The sequence below is a fragment of the Vipera ursinii genome (assembly GCF_947247035.1).
Source record: "Vipera ursinii genome assembly, chromosome: 1".
Taxonomy (NCBI): Eukaryota; Metazoa; Chordata; class Lepidosauria; order Squamata; family Viperidae; genus Vipera; species Vipera ursinii.
Window position 1 is genome coordinate 105,151,955 of NC_139512.1, and position 23,913 is coordinate 105,175,867.

At 41.8% G+C, this 23,913-nt stretch overlaps 1 protein-coding gene across 2 annotated transcripts in view; it reads right to left on the minus strand.

Annotated features, from left to right (window-relative positions):
• The window catches only part of CD81 (CD81 molecule), an 89,664-nt gene that overhangs the window by 38,062 nt on the left and 27,689 nt on the right, over window positions 1–23,913 (minus strand). For both annotated transcript variants that reach the window (XM_083348496.1, XM_083348497.1), the window contains exon 2: window positions 13,373–13,487. In XM_083348496.1, the coding sequence (XP_083204622.1) occupies window positions 13,373–13,487 (115 nt within the window). The remainder of the gene's footprint in view (window positions 1–13,372; window positions 13,488–23,913) is intronic.

Consider the following 23,913-nt stretch of genomic DNA (forward strand, 5'->3'; position numbering starts at 1 on the left):
AAAGGTGATAACGGACACCCTTGTCTTGTGCCCTTCTCAATATTGCATACTTCAGTCAGACTATTGTTAACTATTATTCGGGCAGTTTGTTTTTGATATAATGCCCTAATTGGTTGTAAAAATTTATCCCCAAAATTCATTTTATCTAAAACTTTCATCAAAAATTGCCAATTCAATTGATCAAAAGCTTTTTCAGCATCTAAGAAAATTAGCGCCGCAGGGATCTGGTTGTTCCTTTCCAAAAACTCCACCACATCAACTATATGCCTCACATTATTTTTCATTTGTCTACCACTAATAAACCCGGTTTGATCCCCATGAATCATCTGTTGCAAAACCCTCATCAATCTATTAGCTAATACCTTAGCAAATATCTTGTAGTCTGTATTTAAAAGTGATATTGGTCTGTAGTTTTTTACTTGAGTAGCATCTTGATCTTCCTTTGGAATCAAAGAAATAAAAGCAGTTCTCCAAGACGGAGGCACCTTTCCCCCCTTCTGAATTGTCTGAAACAATTCCCTTAATGGCTTTATCAGCTCCAATTGTAGATGTTTGCAGTAGACCGCAGTCAGACCATCCGTACCTGGCGCTTTATCCAACTTCAATTCCTTAATTGCTATAAAAATTTCTTCTTCTGTTATCAATTGATTAATCTCCTCCTTTTGTTCCTGTGTAAGAACCGGGATGCTAGCATTCTTCAAATATACATCAATATCTGTTTCATTAATCTTCTCCTTAACATATAGTTTAGAATAAAAATCCACAAAGGCTTCCTTGATAAGATCCTGTTGAAACACAACCTTTCCTTTGTATTCAATTTTATCTATGTTAGAGGCCCTTTGTTTTTTCCTTAACCTGTAGGCTAGCCACCTACCTGGTTTATTGGCATTGCAAAAAGTGTTATGCCTAGCAAACTGTAAGTTAGTTGCCACCTGATCAGCCATCAACTTATCAAATTGTCCTCTTAACAAGTTAATAACCTCTTTAATCTTCACATCCGATGGATTCAAAATCAAAGCCTTTTCTTTTTCCCTAATTTCATTCTCCAGTTCTTTCCTCCTAATTTCCATATTACGTCTGTATTTATTATTCATATATATTAACACCCCTCTCATATAAGCTTTGCTAGCATCCCAAACCATGTCCATAGAAGTATCATTGTTCATATTAATTTCAAAAAAGTCTTTCATCTGCTTTTTACATTCTTCCACATTTCTCTGATTTCTAAACAAATTCTCATTTACGCGCCAGGAGCGCCTATCTCTATTGTCCTTATTGATCTCTAACCAGACTGGACTATGGTCAGATATAGTTCTTGCACAGATCTTTATCTTCTTAATCCTAGAAAAAAAATCATTAGTCAGTAATATAAAATCAATCCTAGAAAAAGATTGGTGTCTATCAGAAAAAAAGTATAATCCTTTTCATGTAAATGCGTTTCATGCCAAATGTCTCATAATTCCAGATCATCCTTCATTTCAAAAAAAGATTTAGGCAGTCTAGCATGACTCGGGGCATGTTTAAAAAAACCCGATTTGTCCAGCTGTACATCCAAGACACCATTCCAATCTCCCATAAAAATAAAAGATTTATAATCCAACTGGGTAATCTTTGTGTGTAGTGAACTATAAAAGTCAGCTTGTTGTTGATTTGGAGCATACAGTCCAACTAAAAGCGTTTTTTTGCCTTCTAACAGCAAATCTATCATAACATATCTTCCTTGCTTATCTACTTCAATTAGTTCCGCTGTCAGAGTATTCTTAACATAAATAACCACTCCATTTTTCTTATTCATTGCAGAAGCAATAAATTGCGTACCCAACCTTGAATTCAAAAAGTACTTTTGGTCCATAACCTTAATATGCGTTTCTTGCAAGCAAATAACATCAGTCTTAAATTGTTTTAAATATTGAAAAACTTTCTTTCTCTTCTGTGGTGAATTTAATCCATTAACATTCCAGGTTAGGAACTTAGTCACCATTCTTGGCATCCCGAAGCTTCTGGAGCACGTCTGCCAGGACCCCTGTAACTTCCTTAGGCCACGCCCCTTCCACAGCTTCACTTTAAGTACGCTTTGGAGGTTCCATAACTTTCTGCTGATCTTGTTCTTGCTCTTGTCTCACTCGTCTTAAAGCGGCACGCGTCATCCTCTGCTCTCCAGCAGCTGCCGATGAAACTGTAATTTGATCCCCTCCAGCACCATTCTCCTCTGTCTGTGTTCCATCAGCATCTTGAGGCTTTCCCTCGCCATATCCCTTTACAGCTTCCAGAAGTGATAGAGGGGTTGCTTTTAAAACTTTGCTGTAAAAATCACGTGCCTGAGTCACTGTAACTAGACGGTATCTTTTACCTTCATGCATCACCACCATGCCCACTGGAATCTCCCATCTAAACTTGATGTCACATTTCTTAAGTTCCTGTGCTAGGAAGGCAAAATCTTTCCTTCTCCTTAAAATCTTTGGAGGAATCTCTTTTAAAACCAAAACTTCTTGCTCAGCAACCACAAACTTAGTATCATAAGCAACTTGAATAACTTCATCCCTAATTGCTCTCTTTGTAAAGTAAACAACCACATCTCTAGGTAACTTCCTCTGCCTTGCAATCCAGGAGTTCACACAAAAGATTTTATCTATACTTCCGTCAATTTCAGCTGCTGATTGGCCCAGTATCACTTCCAAAGCCTCGGAGATCAGCTAATTTAAATCTTCTTTAGGATTCTCTTTTAAGCCCCTGATTCTGATAGCAAACTCCATCTGATGGTACTGGACCAGACTCAAGTCTCCATTCATTTTATCCCTTATATTTTCATTCTCTAATACTTTTACTTCTAATATAGAGTTCTTTTGACTAAGATCCTCCACTTTTTCATCCAAGCTTTGCACACATACAACCACATTTTCAATTGTAGACAAGATGTCTGCCCTCATTGCTCTAAACTTCTCTTCCAGCTTCTCTTCCATTTTCTCCTCCAATTTCTCCTCCAGCTTTTCCATCATATCTGACATTAATTGTGTTTGCTTTTCAAAGGCATCCTGTAAATCTTTAAGAGTCAGTGCCGGAGCAGGTGTGGGAGGGAGCAAAGCTTGCAACGAAGTCTGTTGCACCGGGGAAGCCCCCGCACTCCGAAGAACTTTAGAGGCTTTCGTCGCCATCTTCCCCCACTTTCACTTGTTGCGCACTTTCACTTTTTATCCATAAAATCCGTTGAGCTAGAGTAAAGATAAAAGTCCACTTCACCTTGACCTCCTGTACCGCTCTGCCTGCGTCTTGATACTCAAGAGTCTTTCCTTCTGGCAGGGGTGGTTGCTAACGCTTGGCTCTGCTCCAAAAATCACAGAGCAGAGACGCTGCACAGCCCGGAGCAAACCCAGGCTTTGGGGGGGCTCAATCCTTCAGCCGCCCAAACTTAAAGTTCAGGCGGCCCCGGAGAGCTCAACCCCTACCTGGGGCCTCACCCCCTCCTCTTCTCCCGGGGAGGGGGCTTCCGAATCACCAAAACAACTGATCGGCGCTGTTTTTCAGTGATTCAACAAAGCTGCGGAGCGGACAGCCCAGAGATGGCTGTTTTCAGCGTCGCATCACCACCGGAAGTCCGGGAGAATATTTTTCTTATTCTCATGCAACATTCTTAGGCTTTTGTTTCAGAAAGAGAGGGAAATGTAAGGTTGCAAGACAGCAAATGTAATTTGCATCTGATTTCTTGTTAAAATTATGGAACCTATATGGCAAATTTGGCATACAGTTCTGACCTTCGAATAAACAAACCTTTATTGTCAAAGTACAACCATGTATACATTGAGATTGGCTGAACCTCCCTTTGTGCCCCCCCAACAACTCAGTGACAACAAACCCTCCATCTTATTACACCATGTGAGCTAACTGCACAACACACCGGCCTCGCAAGTCAGTCATACATAAAATTATAAAATTATTTCTCGTTCAAGAGCCAACAGCCCATAGATAAAAGCTGTTCTTCAGCCTGTTGGTGCAGCTGGCTATACTCCTACATCTCCTACCACATGGGAGGAGAGTAAAGAGATACCGACCAGGATGTGAGTCATCCCTGAGAATTTTCCTCACTCTTCCAAAGCAGCAAGCCCTGGCGATGTCATCCAGTGGTGTATCACTAAATGGTTTATTGGTATTTAGAAACTGTATAAGGTAGCTGCCATTAAGCGTTTATAAGATGTATGTATGTATGTATGTATGTATGTATAAATTTATTTGCCATCCATCCCATTTCATAGCAACTCTGGGCAGCTTACAACATAAAAGAAATTTAAATCTTTAAATATAAATACGTAGATGTAAACCTTGTGTCCAAGTACTAAAAAAGTCTTAAGTGTGAAAGGATTTTTTTCTGGTAACTAAAGAATACATCTTTCAAGAAATTAGTTCATGTGGCAAAGGGGACTGCTAGGATTGCCATCCCTAGGCAATGCGGTCATATGATGCCGCATTTTATGACCACACCGCTTTGCTTAGCTGTGGAAATTCTGGCCCCATTTACCACTGTTAACCCAGAACTACCTGTAGCTAGAATTAAAAGGGGCATGACTCTTTTAGTTGCTGATTTTGCTCACATTGCTATTATGTCATGTCTTATCATGCGAATTAGAGGCTGGAAAAAAGTGGTGGAAAGCCCCTAAGCTCCTAATGCTTTCTCTTTCCCAAGAACATATTTCTTAGTCATCAATGAACACATGATGCAGCTGCTGCAACACTAACCAATCCACCCATAATTATGGGAAAGGTCTCCTGGATTTTTAGGGTTACTAGCAGTGAATAACTAAGAAATGACCTGATCAGACAAAACCCTTTTTATAGGCAAAATAGAGCTGTTATCAACAGCCTATCCCAGACATGTCAAACTCACGATGTCATGTGACATCGTGCAACGTATCAGGACGATTTTGCCATTGCCGGCAATGGGGTGGGTGCAGCTTCTGCATGACGCATCCGGCCTGCGGGACAACAGTTTGACACCCCTGGCCTATTCGGTTCCCCTTACGTTTTTTGGAGGTTGTCATTAAACTGAAAACAGACATCTAAAGTCGTTCACATTGTGATCAAGGGTATAATCCAGAACTACTAACTTATTAGTAATTTAGCAGAATGAACGCCAGCATTTGTTTATTTATTTAAAATATTGGTGTGGCTATTTTAAAACACAACTCTGGGAGGCTCACAGCAACAATAAAAATCCTGAACTACAAAAACCATAAAACAGTGAAATCCAACCAAATACCCAGCACCTCAACCTCTGAATGCCCCAACAACCAACCCCAAACTTCCTCATTCTAACCCTTAATATGCGAAAATGACCACAGAAAAAAGGAGCCCTAGGCAATGGTCTGATAAGAGGCAGTTTAGCCTGCAGATGGGGGGGGGGGAACCATAGGAAGCATTTCACAAGAGACCCTCCCTAGTTTTTCAGAAAAAACTAAAAAAAGAGAGGAAAGGAGAAATACAAGAATCTGTTTAACAGGAGCTATTCTTTTGTCCCTGGCTGTACTTCTTGTCTGCACTACCTTGAAGAGCTAACAATCCCCACGTTTGGGGTATAAAGCTAGCTCTTGACAACCTTCTGAAAGGCTAAAAGGGGGAGCGCTACCAGATTAATGGTGATAGGAGGGTGTTCCACAACATAGGAGCAGCCATGGAAAAGCATTGCAATTCTTAGGCAATTCCCAATCAAAACTAGGAAATGCCTAGAGAAATGCCAGAATTCTCTTGTGGTATTGCGGTTTTCTGTGGCTTAAGCTAAGCACTTATAAAATGTTGAGCAAGGGAGCAGAGAAAAGGCCTCTTGAGCAAAAGCAGCCAAGCGTAAACTCCCCACCCCTGGCTAGAATTTCCAAACTAAATTGTGCTTCTGAAGGTTGCCTAAATAAATATGCAGATCAGCTTAGAAAAAGAAAAAAAATGCTTGCCACTTTGAATGCCAGGAATGGAAGCCCCATCCTTGGCTCTCCTACTTAATTTGGAAAGAGTATGAAAAGAGATGGAACAATATCAGCAGCTAACACTGTAACTATAGAATCTAGCGTGTGAATGGTAAATGATTATTCAGTTCACGTCAGTTCAAAGTATTTTGTTATGGGTCGCACACATTTTAAACAAATATTATACCTGCAGGACAAACGCAACTGTACCTCTCCACCCCCACACAGGATATCCAAAAATATTTTATGTACCAAGTAAACGGCTTCACTTCCTTAAATTGAGTCATACTAAAAGAGTTCGGAGAATGTACCAAGTTTACAGAGAGAGAGATAATTAAGGCAAAGGGTACCTCTGCATGGCAGAAGTTGTCACTCATGGATTGGCTCCACATCTCTCTGCTCCCCAGCTAACTACAGCGTGCCAGGGATTGTACCATTAGCTAATTTTGTTTTTTAACATTGAAGCTCTGTGGTCAAGATACTATCCCACTGTCAGGAACTTTTGCCTCATCCTGCCTTTAGGCTCTCCTACTCCTTCTTGGTCAGGGAGTCCGAAACTTTATTTTATTTATGTATGTTTTATCTCGCCTTATTTTTATAAAGAACTCAAGGTAGCGTATGTATCCAACACACTTTCCTCCTCCTATTTTCCCCACCGCAACAATCCTGTGAGGTGGATTGGGCTGAGAAAGAGAGACTGGCCCAAGATCACCTCGATGGCTTTCATGGGAAAGGCAGGACTAGAACTCACAATCTCCCGCTTTCTGGCCTGATGCCTTAGCGACTACTAGACCAAATTGGTTTTCTTTTTGCCATCACATTTGCCTTTAATATAATCTTCTATTTACACACCTCCCCTAAAAATTCAAATTCACCAAAATGAACAGTAGTGAACAATGAAAACAATACAATGCAACTTTGGGAAAGGTGGATTAATTGTTAATAATGTGCCATGAAAAAGGTCTTCACACCCTCTGGACTCTTGTCTGCAGGTCCACAAGGGAGATACACCTCAGTTTGGGAAATCTTGTTCTAGAGGAGGGTTGTCAAACTGCTAGCCTGCGGGCCGGTTGCATCATGCGGAGGCTGCGCCCACCCCAGCTCCGGCAATGCAAAAAAAGTTGCAATACGTCACGTGACACGGCAAATTTGACACCTGTGTTCTAGAGGGTAAGCCACAGACTTTTCAGTCTAGCATCTGACAACTGTTTCTAAATTGTTCAGAAGGAAAGCACCTTGAACGTTTTGCAGCTGTTTCTTCTTTGCAAATGCTCAGACTTTTCCAAGATACATCACATTATATGTCACCTTATCAGGCAGATGGGTAGCTTAAAAAATTAATAAAATAAATAATAGGAGACCTAAGGGTAGTTGTTCTATAAACTATGAGTTCTTTCATAAGAGTTTCTTTGCACTTTTCATGCACAAGACTCTTGCTTGCCAACAAAAAAGTATTACAGAGAGATAACAATTCTCATATCACACACTTATCATCGGTGAGTAGAGGATGGAAGTTTTCATTCTCCTGCTTTGCTACTCAGCTCTGCTCTCCAGTCCACCTTCTGAAAAGGACTGTTCCTCTGCTTTCTTGAAACTCTTGATCACCTTCACCAGTAGCAAGCGTGTGCCGCATTGCTAAGCATGGCAATTGTTAGCAGAGATACACTAAGCACAAGTCTAGAGTTGGAGCAGATGTGGCTGTAACTAGAGGGTGTTTCTATCCATTTGGAGTGGAGCAAGAACTTCCATGGGGTTGGAAGCATCTCTGGAATTTTTGGTCATTTGCTGTCTATGCTGTAGATCTGCTTTGCTTCATATTAATAAATTCCCAGGACAGCAAACGCAAAGCGAAAAAAGACATAATATCAAAATGCAATCTTGTTTAAGGACCTCTATTTTTCTTTGCTTTTATTTAATTTCACAATGGGTTGAATTCTGCTGCTTTCCTCATAAGCTTAATTCCCACCCACATCCCTCTCTTTTTATTGGTTCTGAGGTTATATCTAATAGGAAAATGTTTAAGGGACACATTTCTATTAAATGCTTCACAAGCCAAGGGTGAAACAATATTTTTTTTAAAAGGCAAAAGTAAAAAAGTAAAAAGCAGTATAAAACAAAAGAAAAGGGAAATGGCATGTGAGGATATACAGGTCTCAAATGAAAGGTTAAATATTGGCAGTGCATCTGAATTAGAGTTTAAATTATAGTCTAAACTTCAATTCTTTGTCAGACACTAAGGAATAATAAAGATCAATTCATAACTAACTTTATTCACACACACACACACACACACACACACACACACACACACACACACACACTTGCAAAGCAAATATACAACCTGGCTAAGATGAAAAGTTAGACCAAAAAGTCAGAACTATGAGAACACCATAATAATATACCTAGCTGCAAGTTAACATGGTATATGGTACAAGGGAGAAAAGCTGGAGAGAGTCAAGACTGAGGTTTTAATACCTCACGAGGCAGGAAGGAAACAGACATTTGATCAAAAACGAGAAATTTTTCTGGACAGGATACCTACACCCCCCTGGGGTGTTCACTTATTTTCAAAATGAATGGAAAACATATATATTTACTTTATTTATAGTAAGGCAAATTCAGTTACAGTAATTTGTTTAAAGTTATTAAATAGAAAACGTATTTTGCATTGGATGCATTACTCTAGGGTTGTGTCAGTCCTTTGAAGCAGTCCAGATACGAAGCGCCAACCATGAATACTAACACTATTTATTGTACAGTTGCAGTAGCAGTTTTGCAAGTCTGAAAGTAGCTCTCCCCCTCCGTTGCTTTTACTTTTCCCCAAACTAGGGTTTTTTCTGAGATACTCTTTCCACCCACCCACCCCTCTTTAGACTCAAGGTTTCGTTTATCAGATCATTATACAGGCTGCCGTTTTCCTCCTGTCTCACAAGGTCATTAATTAACCAAAAAAGATGACCAGGCTAGCAGGGGGAAAAAATGAAATATTAAGATGGAATGGTCTGTCCTGTACTATGCAGAGTACACAAAAAACTAAAGGACAGGAAAGACAGAGCCTCCAAAAAGGTGTTTCAGCATTTCTCCCCCCCCCTCCCCCCAAACTGAATAGAAATTTCAGAGTTTTATTGTTTATACATCAAGGTTATAAATATTACAATTATTACCTATTCTCCTTTTTTAATATTGTGATTTTTAATACATTGTTGCCTTGGAATAACTCAGTTTCGGAAAGTAGTATACCAATGTATAAATAAGCATAATATTGGGATTTTCTTCCTAAACTACGCAAAGAACTTTATTCTGCTCTAGATATCTCGTAGTTTTGGGTTGCAGATTGTGTTTGATCTTTGGATCCTAGCACTGTTACAAGGGAGATGCTTCTCCTTCTTCTTTTTAATGCTCCTCCATTTCCTATCCCTGAATGTTTGTCTCTGCCTCACTTCCAGGAGCTCTTATTTTCTTTTCACTGACAGTAACCAGGCTCTACAGCCTGGAGGCCCATCCAGAGATAGTACAGAGAGTAACCCCTCCCTTTCCTATCATGGAAAAAAAACACACAGCTGCTTTACTTATCTTCCCAAGGGGGAATGAAAACTGCTGGAGAACAAGGGAGACATCTCTTCATATCTCTTCTAGCAGGCAAGGAACTCCAGTTCAGAGAAGGGAGATGAAATCACCCAGGCCAAACCCGGCCAAGCGTTTACACCCAGGAGGCCTATTCTTCTACCTTTGTGGCTACCTGCACTTCCTACTCCTCAGGCAGTGCACCCCCAAGTGCTGGCTGCAGTCTAAACATTTGGTAAATGTGACTGCAACAAGTAATTCTTTTTCAGTGATTGGCTCCTTGCCATGTTCTCCTCCCAAAACCCTGGGAGACATGTCTACATATTCTACCATCAAGCTTTAAAAAAAAAAAAAAAGACTGGCCAGGACATGGCACAGCTGTTCTGGAGTAAAAAGACCCAAGTCCATTCAGTTACTTTGGCACCCGAGCCTCTCACACAGGCATCAAAAGTACAGTAAAACAATAAATCACCTGCTTTGATGGAATAACCAACTGGCTGCTAAGGAAACCGGCTCATTCTTTCTGGCTTTGAGCACCTTTCCCTAACCTGGATACAAATTCTAACAGTTATCTAACTAAAAGACTCTTGTTAGAACTTTTGTATGAATTCAGCAGATTGAATACAATCCTGGAAATTTCAACTTTTATTTTAAGAATTTTTTGGGGGGGTGGAATGGAGGATCATATGTTAGTTGGCAATGTCTACAAAATAAGGAAAGGAAGTCTCTAGAGATGTGCGATAAAGACTGTGGTATGAGGGAAAGATAATTATCACACGCATTTTAAGGCTACTCTTTGTGCCATTTCATTTATATATTGGACGCATATTTCCTCACTGCTCATCTCCCAAAGAAATCAAACACCACATGTTATATATTGGAAACTTTCCCTTTACAAATGATATATAGAAACGTGTTAAAATGTGGCATAAAGCACACCAGTATAAAACAAAATTTATTCATTTTTCTAAAATTAGTTCCAATCATTAGGATTCTTCTAGAATAAGGCAGCTTTACTTTCCAATGTGACTGAAAAACATTAGAACATCTGACAGATATGATTTAAAGAATAGGGGGCAGAAGTGACTAATGCGGCAACACGTGCTCAAGGGGTGGCCTTTTTCTTTTCCCTGCAGGAAGCAGGAAAGTTACAACGGGAAGAAGAATTTGGAGCAAGCCAGGTGTAGCAAAAAATCTCAGTTGTGTATCACCACAGATCTGGGGAAATGAGTTTAGAGCAAGTATAGAAAGGGCATTGTTATTAAAAGGAAATTGCAAATATCTTGAGGAATCTAAGCAGAACCTTTTTAAAAAATATTGGTTAAATAGCCAAATACAGACTGTTTCAAAAGAAAAAAAAAGGATGGATAGGTTTTCCAGATGCCTAGCTTTACTAGCCTTCAAGTCACTGTTGACCCCTGGCAGCTGCCTGGATTAGTCCCTGCAATCTTCTTGGCAAGTGGTTTTCAGAGGTGGTTGGCCCTTACCTTTTTCCTATGGCTGGGAGACAGGGACTGACCCAAGGTCACCCAGCAGGCTTTGTGCCTGAGGTAGGAGTGGAACTCATGGCCTTCCAGTTTCTAGCCTTAACCACTATACCAAACTGGCTCTCTCTAATTTTACTGCTACTGTGAAATTTTTATTTGTTCAGAATTCAGGGAAGGGGTTACACAGATGGTCCTCGACTTGTGGTCAAACTTGAGCCCCAAATTTTTACTGCTAAGCAAGAGAGTTAAGTGAGTTGCACACTACTTTGCCACAGTTTAATTGAATCACAGTTAAGTAAAAATGGTCATTAAGCGAATCTGGTTTCCACCATTGATTTTGCTTGTCAGAAATTGGCTGGGAAGGTTACAAATGGTGATCACATGACCCTGGGACAGTGTAACTATCATAAATACATGCCAGTTGCTAAGCAAATTTTGATCATGTGACCACGGGGATGCTGCAATGGTCATTAAGTGTGAAAACCAGTCATAAGTCACTTTTTTTCAGTGCCACTGTAACTTTGAGCAGTTATTAAACGAATGGTTGTAAACCCTGTATTGGTTTTACTTACTCTTACTGTGAATCAGAAAACAGAATGCTGGGTATTTAACTGGGTGTTTACTTCTCCCCAGCAAAATTGGCAGAAATATCTAAGTAACCTGCTTAGAATCACAATTTAACTTACATTCTAAACACGCTCAGCTTCAGAATGGTTTGATTTTTCTTACAAGATTTCCCACTTCTCAAACTAAAAGTAAAAAGTAAGTTTCCCCTTTCCAGTTGTGTCTGACTCTAGGGGGTGGTGCTCATCTCTGTTTCTTAGCCAAGGGAGCCAGTGTTTTCCAAAGACATTTCCGTGATTATGTGTTGTGATTCAGGGTCAGCCTGTGGGTTCGGCAGTTGGGTCGGACGACTCAGAGGAGGAGGAGGAGGGGGGTGTTGAAGAGCTTGCTGAGGGGGTTGGACAGCTTGATGAGAGTCCTCAGCCAGGCCCCTCTCACCTGGTCACGACACAGACCCAGCTGTGTGAGCCTGACAGCGTGGATGAAGATGACTCACAGCTGGCCCTGTTCAAGGACGCCCGACGCAGGAGGCAGTCAATCAGGAGTAAACAGAGGAAGGCAATGGGGCTCCTCGGAAGGAGGCAGAGAGAAGCCACGCCCTGAACTGTATTTAAGGGGGAATGCGTGGGAAGGCTGGTTTGCTGAAGGCAACCGCTTGAAAAGCTCCTGTTTCTTGGTTCGTGTCTTGTTCTATTTGTTTTTGTAGCAATAAATTTGGCAGGCGTAATTCCAGCCTCTTGCCTTCTTGTAAAAGGGGTTGTCCCTGCCTTTTCTGCAGGGCCGGTAGCAGGCTGGTACAGAACATTATGTGGCCAACATGTCTATATACTGAGAGGCATGGAACATTGTAACACCCACACAGTAAGGCATGAGCTCTCAGGAATAGCTCTGCTATGCTCACTTACTGTTCCCCTCAGCTCTGTGGCCTAGCTGTTTTGGTTATGGTGAGTGACTTGCTCATGAATGTGTCTCATTTACCGCTACCATCACATGCCAGGATCTCAGATTCAGGAGGAGATAGATCTTCCTCCTCCTGCTCTTCATCCTCAGGTCCAGAGAAGTGCAGGCTGGTTACCTTAAATTTACCCTCAAAACACACACATTTTCCTGGGATATTCAGTTATGTCAGTTTCTGGGATAAAGCCTTGTGTGTGAGGAGAAAACAAAACCTGGTAACAAAACATTCCATCTTGCACATAACTAGGATGAACACCTATCAGATTTGCAATAAGCATTCTGCATCAGTCATGGATTTAAATGGCTGAGCTCTGAGAATCTATCCAGTTATGAATTGTTGGTTTGCTGATATATTTTATTTTCCTGTGGCTGATTCCAGGGTGGGATGGGGTGGGGGGTATCAGAAAGACCAGTCTTTTACTTTTCTTATGCCAGTATGGAATGCATTAACTCACAATGGAGATAATTGGAGATTCAGAGGGCTCCAATCCTGTTACTCTTTGACAAAGCATTGGAGTTCTACCTGTTTTCCTAGTCATTTGGGCCAGGTGAGTGGGTCAATTATTTATCTTTGAGCATGGATATGTGTGTATGTATATGTGTTGTATCAGATGATGGTTTATGTTTTAATCTAGTAAGCAGCCGAGAATCACCTGTGTGAAATGGGCAACTATAAAAATATCATAAACAAATAAACAGGTGTTAAGCAAGGAAGTAGGTTTTTTTTTTGGGGTGTGTGTGTGTGTATCAGTTGCAGAGGCTCCATTAGATGGAAATGGAAAAAAATAACAATTTGGGGTTTGATTCCTTCCCACTATGTTAGAAACCCTGGTTACATAGCTTTTTTCATCTTACCAATGTAGAATGTATTAGGAGCGGACTGGTCTTCTAGGGATGACTGCAAGATGGCTGAGGTTTGAGAATCATGACGAATCCATAATCCCACACCAAGAATGATCCCTCCTGCCAGCTGAAAGGAAATTGGGGGGGGGGAGATGAAGAAAGAGGTTAAGTACATCAGAGATTCCACCAAATAAATGGGAGAAGTGTTCATCATATAAACACTTCATTAAAATATGACAAATAGTGTATACAGAAATCTACGTTCTGAAAAAAATAACCAATCGTCATATGCATAAAAACAAACTTACAAAATTAAGATTAAATAAAAATCCTGACAATTGATTTTTTTTGTTTATCTGTAAGGTTTCTGGTTATCACTTTGGTCTTTTCTCTATTTATTTTCAGTCCTGTCACTTCTCCAAATTCTTCTATCTTTTTCAGAAGCTTGGGGCTTGTCACAAGTGGCTTTTCTAATATGAAAACCAAGTCATCTGCAAATGCTTGTAGTTTATATTTTTCATCTTTTATCCTCATTCCTTTAATTTCTGAGTCTAGCCTAATATTTCTATTTAATACTTCCAGTGTTAATATAAATAATAATGGGGATAATGGACATCCTTGTCTTGTGCCTTTTTTAATGTTAAAAATTTTCTGTAAAATTTCCATTTACGACTATTTTAGATATTTGTCTATGATACATTGTTTTTATACTGTTGTATTTATAAAGTTTTCTCCAAAATCTGTTTCATTTAGTTGCTGAATCATGAATTACCAGTTTACATTATCAAAAGCCTTCTGTGCATCTAGGAATATTAGTGCCATCTGCTTCTCTGGGTGCATTTCATAGTATTCCAAGGTGTCTAAAATCATTTTTAAATAGTTTTTTTATTCGTCTTTTAGTAAAAATCCATTTTGGTCTGTGTGTATAAATTCAATCAGAAATCTTTTTTAATCTTTCTGCTATTATTGAAGCAAAAAATTTATAATTCACATTTAATAGAGACATTGGTCTATATTTTTTTATCTGTGTCAAGTCTTGAGTCTTCTTTGGGTATTAAAGTAATATATTTGCAAATCATTTTATACTTATTTATAACTAACTCAAGTCAGTGAGCAAAAATGTTCCTTCCTCCTCCTATTTTCCCCACAACAACCCTATGAGGTGAAATTCAGATGAGAGTGACTGCCCAAAGTCACCCAGCCACTTTCATGCTTAAGGCATGAAAGATAGTTCTTGACCTGACTGTTCAAAGTTACACCAACACTGAAAAAGTGACTTACGACTGTATTTCATGACTGCTGCAGCATCCCCAGGATCACCTGATCAGAATTTGAACACTTGACAACTGACTCATATTTATAACAGTTACAGTGTCACGGGGCCATGTGATCACCTTTTGCAACCTTCTGGCTAGCAAAGTCAAGGGGGAAGCCAGATTCACTTAACAACTGTGTTACTAACTTAACAACTGTGGTGATTCCCTTAACCATGGAAAGAAAGGTCGTAAAATGGAGCCAAATTCACTTATCTGTCTTGCTTAGCAACAGAAAATTTGGGTTCAATTGTGGAGGCAAGTCGAGAACTATCTATGCTGCAGAACTCACAATCTCCTGGTTTCTAGCCTGGGGCCTTAACCACTAGACCAAACTGGCTCTAATATAATTATGAAGGAATCTTTTGTGAACTTAAATAGAAGCCTGTCTTAGTGATGTCTTGCTTTTGTATTAGTGAACGTTAATCCAATTGCCAAGAGACATTTAAGTATCCTTCACCAATTTTAATTTACTTACAGATGACAGAGAACAACTGCACCCATATGACCTCAGAAAGGCTAAGCAAGCTTGGACCTGATCACTCCTTGAATAGGAGACTATCAAGCAATTCTAAGAAGTTGAAAAGTTGTCCTGAAAGAGGGCAATGGCAGACCATTTCCATATTTTTCACAATAATACATGGATGATTTTTATGCAGGCCTAGGAATCAAACTTGACTTAAATGTGACATTATCTTTATGCTTGCTATAAGCAATTAATACAGAGATGCAAATAATTAGTGACATAGACATTTGATAGGTTTTCCAGGCCATTTGGCATAATTTTTAAAAGCCTTTATTTGGCAGGATTTGCCATGCCATTCAGATTTCTGTGAAGCCAATTCCATCAGCAATAAGCGGCCGAACAGAATAAAATTTGCAGTGCAAATAAGGTTCATTTCCCTAGCTCTCATTTCTGATTAGCGTCTTCTAATCAAGTATTATATATGAATGAATGTTGGATAGATAGGATTACGTTCCACATTTATTTTCCTTTCCTGTTCCTTTATACGTATACATGTTCATATTTTATTGGATTGATTTTATTGTGTACTTTTCTTTCAGAAGATTTTGCACTGGAAACTGTAAAATTAACAAATAATCCTTTAAAATCAATTATTTATGAATTACAAGCCACCTGATTTCAGCTTAGAGTCCCAACAATTTTTGAACTGAGGTCAATGCCTGTGTCTACAAGTTATACAAAGGTCTACTAATAGTATTTAACAATCAATTTAGTTTAATTATTTAGCTAATATTTAACAATTAGTACTATAGGATTCTAGAATTGAAGAGACATTCTTAATTTCTATTTTGCATTCAATGCCTAATTCCAAATTCCAGGTCTTGAACAGGAACCGATGTTCCTTGTCTCTGGAACTCTAGTCCCAAAATTTAGACATAGGCAAAGAAACTGACTAAGTAGGTGATAATGCAGAGATTGAATGTTAGCTGAAATTCCCACCAGGCACAATGCAGATTTTCAAGCTCATTTTTTTTCAATATGAAGGTCAAAGCATTATTTTTGAAAAAATTCAAAGAACAGAGAAGGAATTGATTTCTGTGTCCAACAATTGTTTGTATAGAATGCTATTTTTACATAGATTTTTAACTATCAAATATATAGATACTGTAGATATATAGGTGTGTGTGTGTGTGTGTGTGTGTGTAATCTCTCTGTGTATGTATGTATGTGTACACAAACATACACACAGATATATGTAGATAAAATGCAAAATGCCTAGGGGTAAGTCTATTCCAGTGATGGTGGACCTTTTATTTATTTAATTAAATTTCTACACCGCCCTATTCCCGAAGGACCAAGTGCTCAAAAACCGCCCCCCCAGGGCCATTCACTGCCTCCCCGGCCCACCACAATCACCCAGGTGGCCCAGCAGCACCATGGCGTGACTATGCCCTCCGCCTGCACCCTGCAGCATCAACCGTGCAACAGGGCATGAGGGCGGAGTCTTTTCCCCGCTGCCCAGTTTATTTATTTATTCATTTATTTATTTAATGGGACTTATATGCCGCCCTATCTCCCGAAGGACTCAAGGCGGCTAACAACAATAAAAAACAAATAAGATACAAATATTAAGAAGAAATTAAACTATACCTAGCCCCAACTAAAACCAATAAAACATTAAAACCATATTAAAACCTCTTATCATCAGTCCAGGTCGGCCTGTTGGAAAAGAAGTGTCTTAAGATCAAAATGGAAGGACCGGAGGTCAGGGGCCATCCGGAGCTCCAAGGGGAGCTGATTCCACAGGGCAGGTGCCCCCACAGAGAAGGCCCTCCCCCGGGGGTCACCACCCGACATTGTCTGGCCGACGGCACCCTAAGGAGGCCCTCTCTGTGTGAGCGCACAGGGCGATGGGAAGTCATTCCTGGCAGCAGACGGTCCTGCAGGTATCCCAGGCCTAAGCCATGAAGGGCTTTATAGGTAAGTACCAGCACCTTAAATCTCAAGTTGCCATGTCCTTGGCTGCAGTGCTCCGTACGACCTTGGGGGCTGTTATGTATTTACTAGTTATTATTGTTAAACATAAACACAGGGCTGAGGTAAAAGCCGCGGCAGCTTTTGACAGCTGTCAAAAGCTGCCGGACAGATCTACGCAGGCGCCGCCGTCTGACAGCTCTCGGCTGTCAGAATCACCTGGCTACCGCACGTGCTACCGATGACAGCTCCGAGCTGTCAAAACCCAGCCGGCTCGGATTGGCGAAGCAGACGGCGCGGGAAACCGGCTCAGCCCTGATTGGTTAAGATATGACAGCTGCGAGTATAAATAAGAGCGCTGTTCTCCTGTTCCTTGCCTGGTTCTTAATAAAGTTAAGTTTACTTAACTTGCTGTCTCGCCTGCTCTCTCCAAAGCACTGGCGACGAGGATGGGATGCCTGCTTGCATAGCTGAAGTCACCGCCTAACGGGAGAAGAGATTTTTCCCCTTAGCCTGAGCTAGTCACTTGCTGAAGTCACTAAGGAAGCCTAGCTTCCACACAACGCAAGCAGCAGCACCCACGACCGGACAGCATGACGAACCACGGCCATATTCGCGAGTTCAACACTCGCCACCCAGAATGCTGGGAATCTCACCTAGGCCAGGTTGAAGGGTACCTGGTGGTGAAGAAGATTACGGACGACCGGGCAAAGGCAGCCGCCCTCCTCTGGCTCAGCAGGCCCGCCGTCTACGATGCTGCTGTGGGACTCTTCAGTCTAGAACCAATCGCAACGATCTCCTACGCTGAACTAACGGAAGGGCTGAGCAAACACTTTATGCCCACGAAGTCAGAGCTCTTCTGGAGGGTAAATTTCGCCCGACGAGTACAGCTTCCCGACGAGCCCGCCAATGACTTTATAACCAGGGTCAGACACGCCGCACGGCGATGTCGGTTCCCTGATTTAGAGGACCGAATCCGGGACCAAATTGTCATTGGGCTCAAAGACGAGCGGCTGAGGAGGAAGCTGATCGCCAAGCCCGCACTGACACTAGCTGAAGTGGCAATGGAAGTCATCGCCTACGAGGACAGCCACGGTGACAACCAACGTTCCCCTGATAGCGGGCCCAGTGGGTCCGTGCACCAGGAGGACGGCGGTTTCAGCGGTCCAGAGGACGACGACGTCTCCATGGACATCGACGCGGTGCAGCGGCAATTCGAAAGGCTCAGACTACAACGCAACAACCGAGGGGGCCCTGCCAACAACCAAAAGAGCGCCAGCTACCAGCCGAACAGGGCTAAATGTGCCAGCTGTGGCGGAAGCCACCCGAGAGCAGCATGCCGGTTCCGCAGTGCCAAGTGCCATGGATGCGGGAAAACAGGTCACCTCAAAGCCGTGTGCCGCAGCCGGAGCCGAGAAAATCTGCATGAGTTGGAGGTGACGCCTGCAGGTATGAACCAGCCCACACCTAGGGTCAGGCACAAATCCAAACCCCTAGTGCAACATGTGAGGGGAAAAGTGAGGGAGCACACAGTCCACAGCACCCTTAAGCCCAAAGTCAAGGTGGACGTCCTAATTCACGGAATCCCCTGTGAGATGGAAGTGGACTCTGGGTCCTCCGTCTCACTCATTTCTTGGCAAACTTACAGGGACATTTGTAACCGCAGCAGAAAACGGCCTGCCCTACGCCCCACTAAACTCCGCCTAGCGGATTTTCAAAAAACGCCCATTAAACTCCGGGGAAAGGCTTCCGTCCCAGCGGAGTTTAAGCAATTTAAAGGACCCCTTACCATACTAGTGACCCAAGAAAACAGGACCAGCCTGTTAGGGCTGGACTGGTTTGAGCCGCTAGGGATAGCGTTGACAGGCGTCAACGCCACTCAGCTGTCAAACTTAGAAACTGTCTGCCTTCAATTTGCGGACGTTTTTGACAGCTCACTAGGGAAATACACAGGACCACCAGTATCCTTAAAACTAAACCCGAATGTAATGCCTGCCAGAATCAAGGCGCGAAGAGTTCCCTTCGCCTTGAGAGAAAAAATAGAAAAAGAACTAGATCGGTTAATTAACTTAGGGGTCCTGGAACCAGTAGAAGGGGCCGAGTGGGAGACACCCATAGTCACCCCAATTAAGCCCAATGGCCAAATCAGATTATGTGCTGACTATAAGGCAACCCTAAACCGCGCATTGAACGCCCATGCCTACCCGGTCCCGGCTGTCAAAGACATCCTGGCGGCCATTAAGTCAGGCGCCATTTTCGCTAAGTTAGACTTGGCGCAGGTGTATTTACAGCTGCCTGTCACCCCTGACACCACCTTAGCACAGACAATTGTCATGCACAAGGGAGCGTTTAAAATTAACCGCCTTCAGTTCGGCATCTCCAGGGATCTTCCAAGAAATCATGGAAAAAACACTCAAAGGGATCCCTGGGGTCTGCCCATATTTCGATGACATCCTAATTGCCGGGGAATCAGAAAACGACTTAGCAGACAAATTAACAAGGGTGCTCCTTAGATTCAGGGAGGCTGGCCTTAAATTAAGACGAGACAAATGCTCCATAGGGGTGCCCTCAACGGAGTTTTTAGGGTTTAAAATTGACGCAAAAGGGATTCACCCCACTGAATCAAAAATAAAAGCCATCAAAACAGCACCAACCCCCAAAAATAAGCAGGAACTGCAAGCCTTCCTAGGGTTAGTTAATTTTTACCATACCTTCCTGCCTCACAAAGCTTCCATCGCTGAACCCCTCCACAGGCTATTAGATAAGGGCAAACCCTGGGATTGGTCTCAGCACGACAAAAGTTTTAAACTTCTAAAAAACTTACTGACTAGCAACGCTACGGTGGCACTGTTCAACGAACAGCTACCTTTATGTCTAGCTTGCGATGCCTCTCCCTACGGCATTGGAGCAGTCCTAAGCCACTTAACTAAGCAGGGAACGCAAACCCCTATAGCGTTCTATTCCAGAACGCTGTCAAAACCTGAGCGCAATTACGCTCAAATCGATAAGGAGGCTTTAGCTATAGTTGCGAGTGTAAAAAAGTTTCATGACTACCTATATGGTCGTCAATTTACCATCTTTACGGACCATAAGCCCCTATTAGGAATCTTCACAGTAAACAAACTGACACCCCAAATATTATCTCCCCGCATCCTGAGATGGTCTACCTTTCTGTCAGCCTATTCATTCACCTTAGAATACAGACCAGGGAAAAGCATGGGCCATGCTGCCGGGCTTAGCAGACTACCCCAGCCAGTAATCGACCCATACCCTGCTCCAGCTGGAAAGATACTGGCTATCTCTGAACTACCTGAATGCCCATTATCCGTCAAGGACATTTCTGCAGCCACAGCTGCAGACAAAACACTGGGCAGAGTTTTAGGATATGTCACGTCAGGCTGGCAATCCACACCCCCAGACCCAGAATTCCAACCATATATCTTGAAACAAAAAGAATTATCCACACATCAAGGATGTTTACTATGGGGCAGCAGGGTAGTCATACCCGAAAAACACAGATTAAAGGTATTAGAAAGCCTCCACGAAGGTCACCCAGGCACCGTAAAAATGAAGGCTCTGGCCAGAAGCTACGTCTGGTGGCCAGGGTTAGATAAGCAAATTGAAGCGCATGTAGCTGGCTGTTATCCCTGCCAACTTGTCAGAGCAGCCCAGCCCCAAGCTCCCATACACAGATGGGAAACAACCAAGACACCCTGGTCACACATCCACATAGACTTCGCAGGTCCATTCCAGGGACAAATATTCCTAATAGTCGTGGATAGCTATTCTAGGTGGCTAGAGGTGGCCCCAGTCGCAAGCACAACTACAGCAGCCACAGTACAAGTTTTAAGGGGGTTGTTTGCCACACATGGGCTTCCGGATGTAATAGTCTCCGATAACGGCCCCCAATTTACTTCCTACGAATTCCAGAGTTTCACAATGGCGAACTCTATTAGGCACACCACCACGGCTCCGTTTCACCCATCCAGTAACGGCTTGGCTGAGGTGATGGTGAAGTCGACCAAAGAGGCACTGCGGAAAATCATCACCGGCAACTGGCACCGCAGACTGGCTCAATTCCTTTTATCACAACACACCATCCCCTGCACAACTACAGGAAAGTCTCCAGCAGAGCTTCGCTGGGGCAAGAGACTAACTACCAGACTGGACCGTCTACATCCTGACAGGTCCCCACCAGACCCAGAGCTTCCCCTCCAGTACAGAACTCTCAGCACAGGGCAAGCTGTCTGGGCCAGAGACTACAGAGGGGGCAATAAATGGACACAGGGGATCGTCTTAGAACGAACAGGTCCCCTATCATACGTCATTGACACGGGAAATAATTCCCACATCCGCAGACACATAGACCAACTTCGGCGTCGCAGCCCACAAAATATGGGGGAAAGGGGGAACCGGGAAATGCAATCTGAACCACCGCTGCCGGCAACTGCACGTCCAGACAACCCGGAACAATCAACTCCACTACATAACCCAGCACAACGGGACTTCCTCCACCAAAGAAACCCCGAAGCCAGAGAGTCAAGCCCCCCACCCCCCGAGCCAGATGCCAACACATACCAAGAAAAAGAACATACGGAAGAACCCATTCCCCGACGGTCCGAGAGAATAAAAAGACCCCCCGCTTATTTAGAAGACTTCGAATGGGGCAAACCCAAAAAGAAACAATCGGGGAAACAACAATTCAATCAGAGGGAGGGGTAAGGGGTGTTATGTATTTACTAGTTATTATTGTTAAACATAAACACAGGGCTGAGGTAAAAGCCGCGGCAGCTTTTGACAGCTGTCAAAAGCTGCCGGACAGATCTACGCAGGCGCCGCCGTCTGACAGCTCTCGGCTGTCAGAATCACCTGGCTACCGCACGTGCTACCGATGACAGCTCCGAGCTGTCAAAACCCAGCCGGCTCGGATTGGCGAAGCAGACGGCGCGGGAAACCGGCTCAGCCCTGATTGGTTAAGATATGACAGCTGCGAGTATAAATAAGAGCGCTGTTCTCCTGTTCCTTGCCTGGTTCTTAATAAAGTTAAGTTTACTTAACTTGCTGTCTCGCCTGCTCTCTCCAAAGCAGGGGCGACCTCCGGGGGGGGGGCTGCTAGTGAGGAGGGGGCTGCAGGGGGAGGCGGGGCTGGGGCGACAGCACATGTGCCCACAGAGAGGGCTTTGAGTGCTGCCTCTGGCATGCTTGCCATAGGTTTGACGCCACTGGTCTATTCAATGGAAACATTTTCATGGCAAGGTAAAGCCTCTGGATTATTGATGATTAAATTGCCCATTTGGCTTGATAGTGGTGATGTTAATCAGATGTTCAGCTATATCAGTGGATTCTTATTTTAATATCCATTTGTTTTGGGATTAAGACTTCTTCTGTTTTTGCCCACTTGGGGAGCAAATGAATGTATCTGAAATTTTGACAAGTACACTAAAATACGATTTTCATCTTCTGCTTTGAAAGATGCTAGATATATTTATTAATAAGTGTGTACATTTTAAGCAAAATTATTGAGAAACATGCTGTGGTACAACTTAAAATATAACAATAAAAGGAAAGCTATTTTATTTGAATACCTGAAAGGATTAATACTTTAAATCAGCTGATTTTGAATGGCTGATTTGAATTAGGAAATTATGTTTTCAATTTGACTTACTCTCAATGGTTAAGGGTGTTTGAATAGAAACCAACAATTCAATTTTATAACATACTAAAACGTGAAAGCCAGCATTTATTATATATTTAAATGTGAAATGAAAAATTGGAAATGAATGAACCCAGTATGATGCTGAATTATGTTTCTAAACATGGCATTATCATTTCATAAAGAACATTGGCTCTATCAAGCTTGGAATATGGAAAAGAGGCAACTGGAAATAAAGTTGTCCTCCAAATGTTAAGGAATGGATCCATGGTATTAATTTGTTAACCTCTTTTGGAAAACTCTGTTTTTTAAAAGTGAGAAAATGATACAACATGTTGTATGGTCTTGATGTAATGATAAGTTTCACAACTGAATTAATTTATATGGTTATTTATAGTTATTATATGGCTATTTTCCCTGTTAATTACAGGTAATTTTAGTTTATTTTAACCACTATATTTAGTTTCTGTCTTTTTTTCCACAATATAATCACTATTTACCGTTTTCTGAGTTGGCGACGTAGATTTTTTTTTTGTATATCAGTATTTTAAATAGTTTTTAAAAACTTATCTAGAAATACCAGACAGTTTACTAACAACATAAGCAGAAACAGATACCATGGTGAAAAGTGCTTCAAAAAAAGACAAAAAAAGTCCCACCTAGGTATTTTTGACCTATGAAAGGTCTTTTATACATACGGATTGTCAAGTAATGAATATGTATGTGTGAATTTATCTTGCTAGCTTGGCAGTTACAATAATTAGCCCCAGTTACAGGATCTGAATAAGACCATAGAAAGAATTGAAATGCAGAGAATCATAGACAAACTCGGTCATTAGACAAGAATGCAAATTAAAATGCTAATGGTTTCAGTGACAGATTTAAATAGGAAATATGAAAGGTGATTAAGCAGCAATGGCACTTTATTACTTTTTATTACTAACATTTCTGTGACGCTCAGACAGGCATACATACAAAACACCAGAAGATTAAAAACTACCCAATAATAAATAATGCATATTGTAAGAGAAAGGACCAACAAGGATAAAAAAAAATAAGATTTCCCCAATTTTTTTTCCTCCAGAACTTTTACTTCTTTATAGAAAACTCACTAGGCATGAAGATTCTTTCCTCAGATTGACTGTAT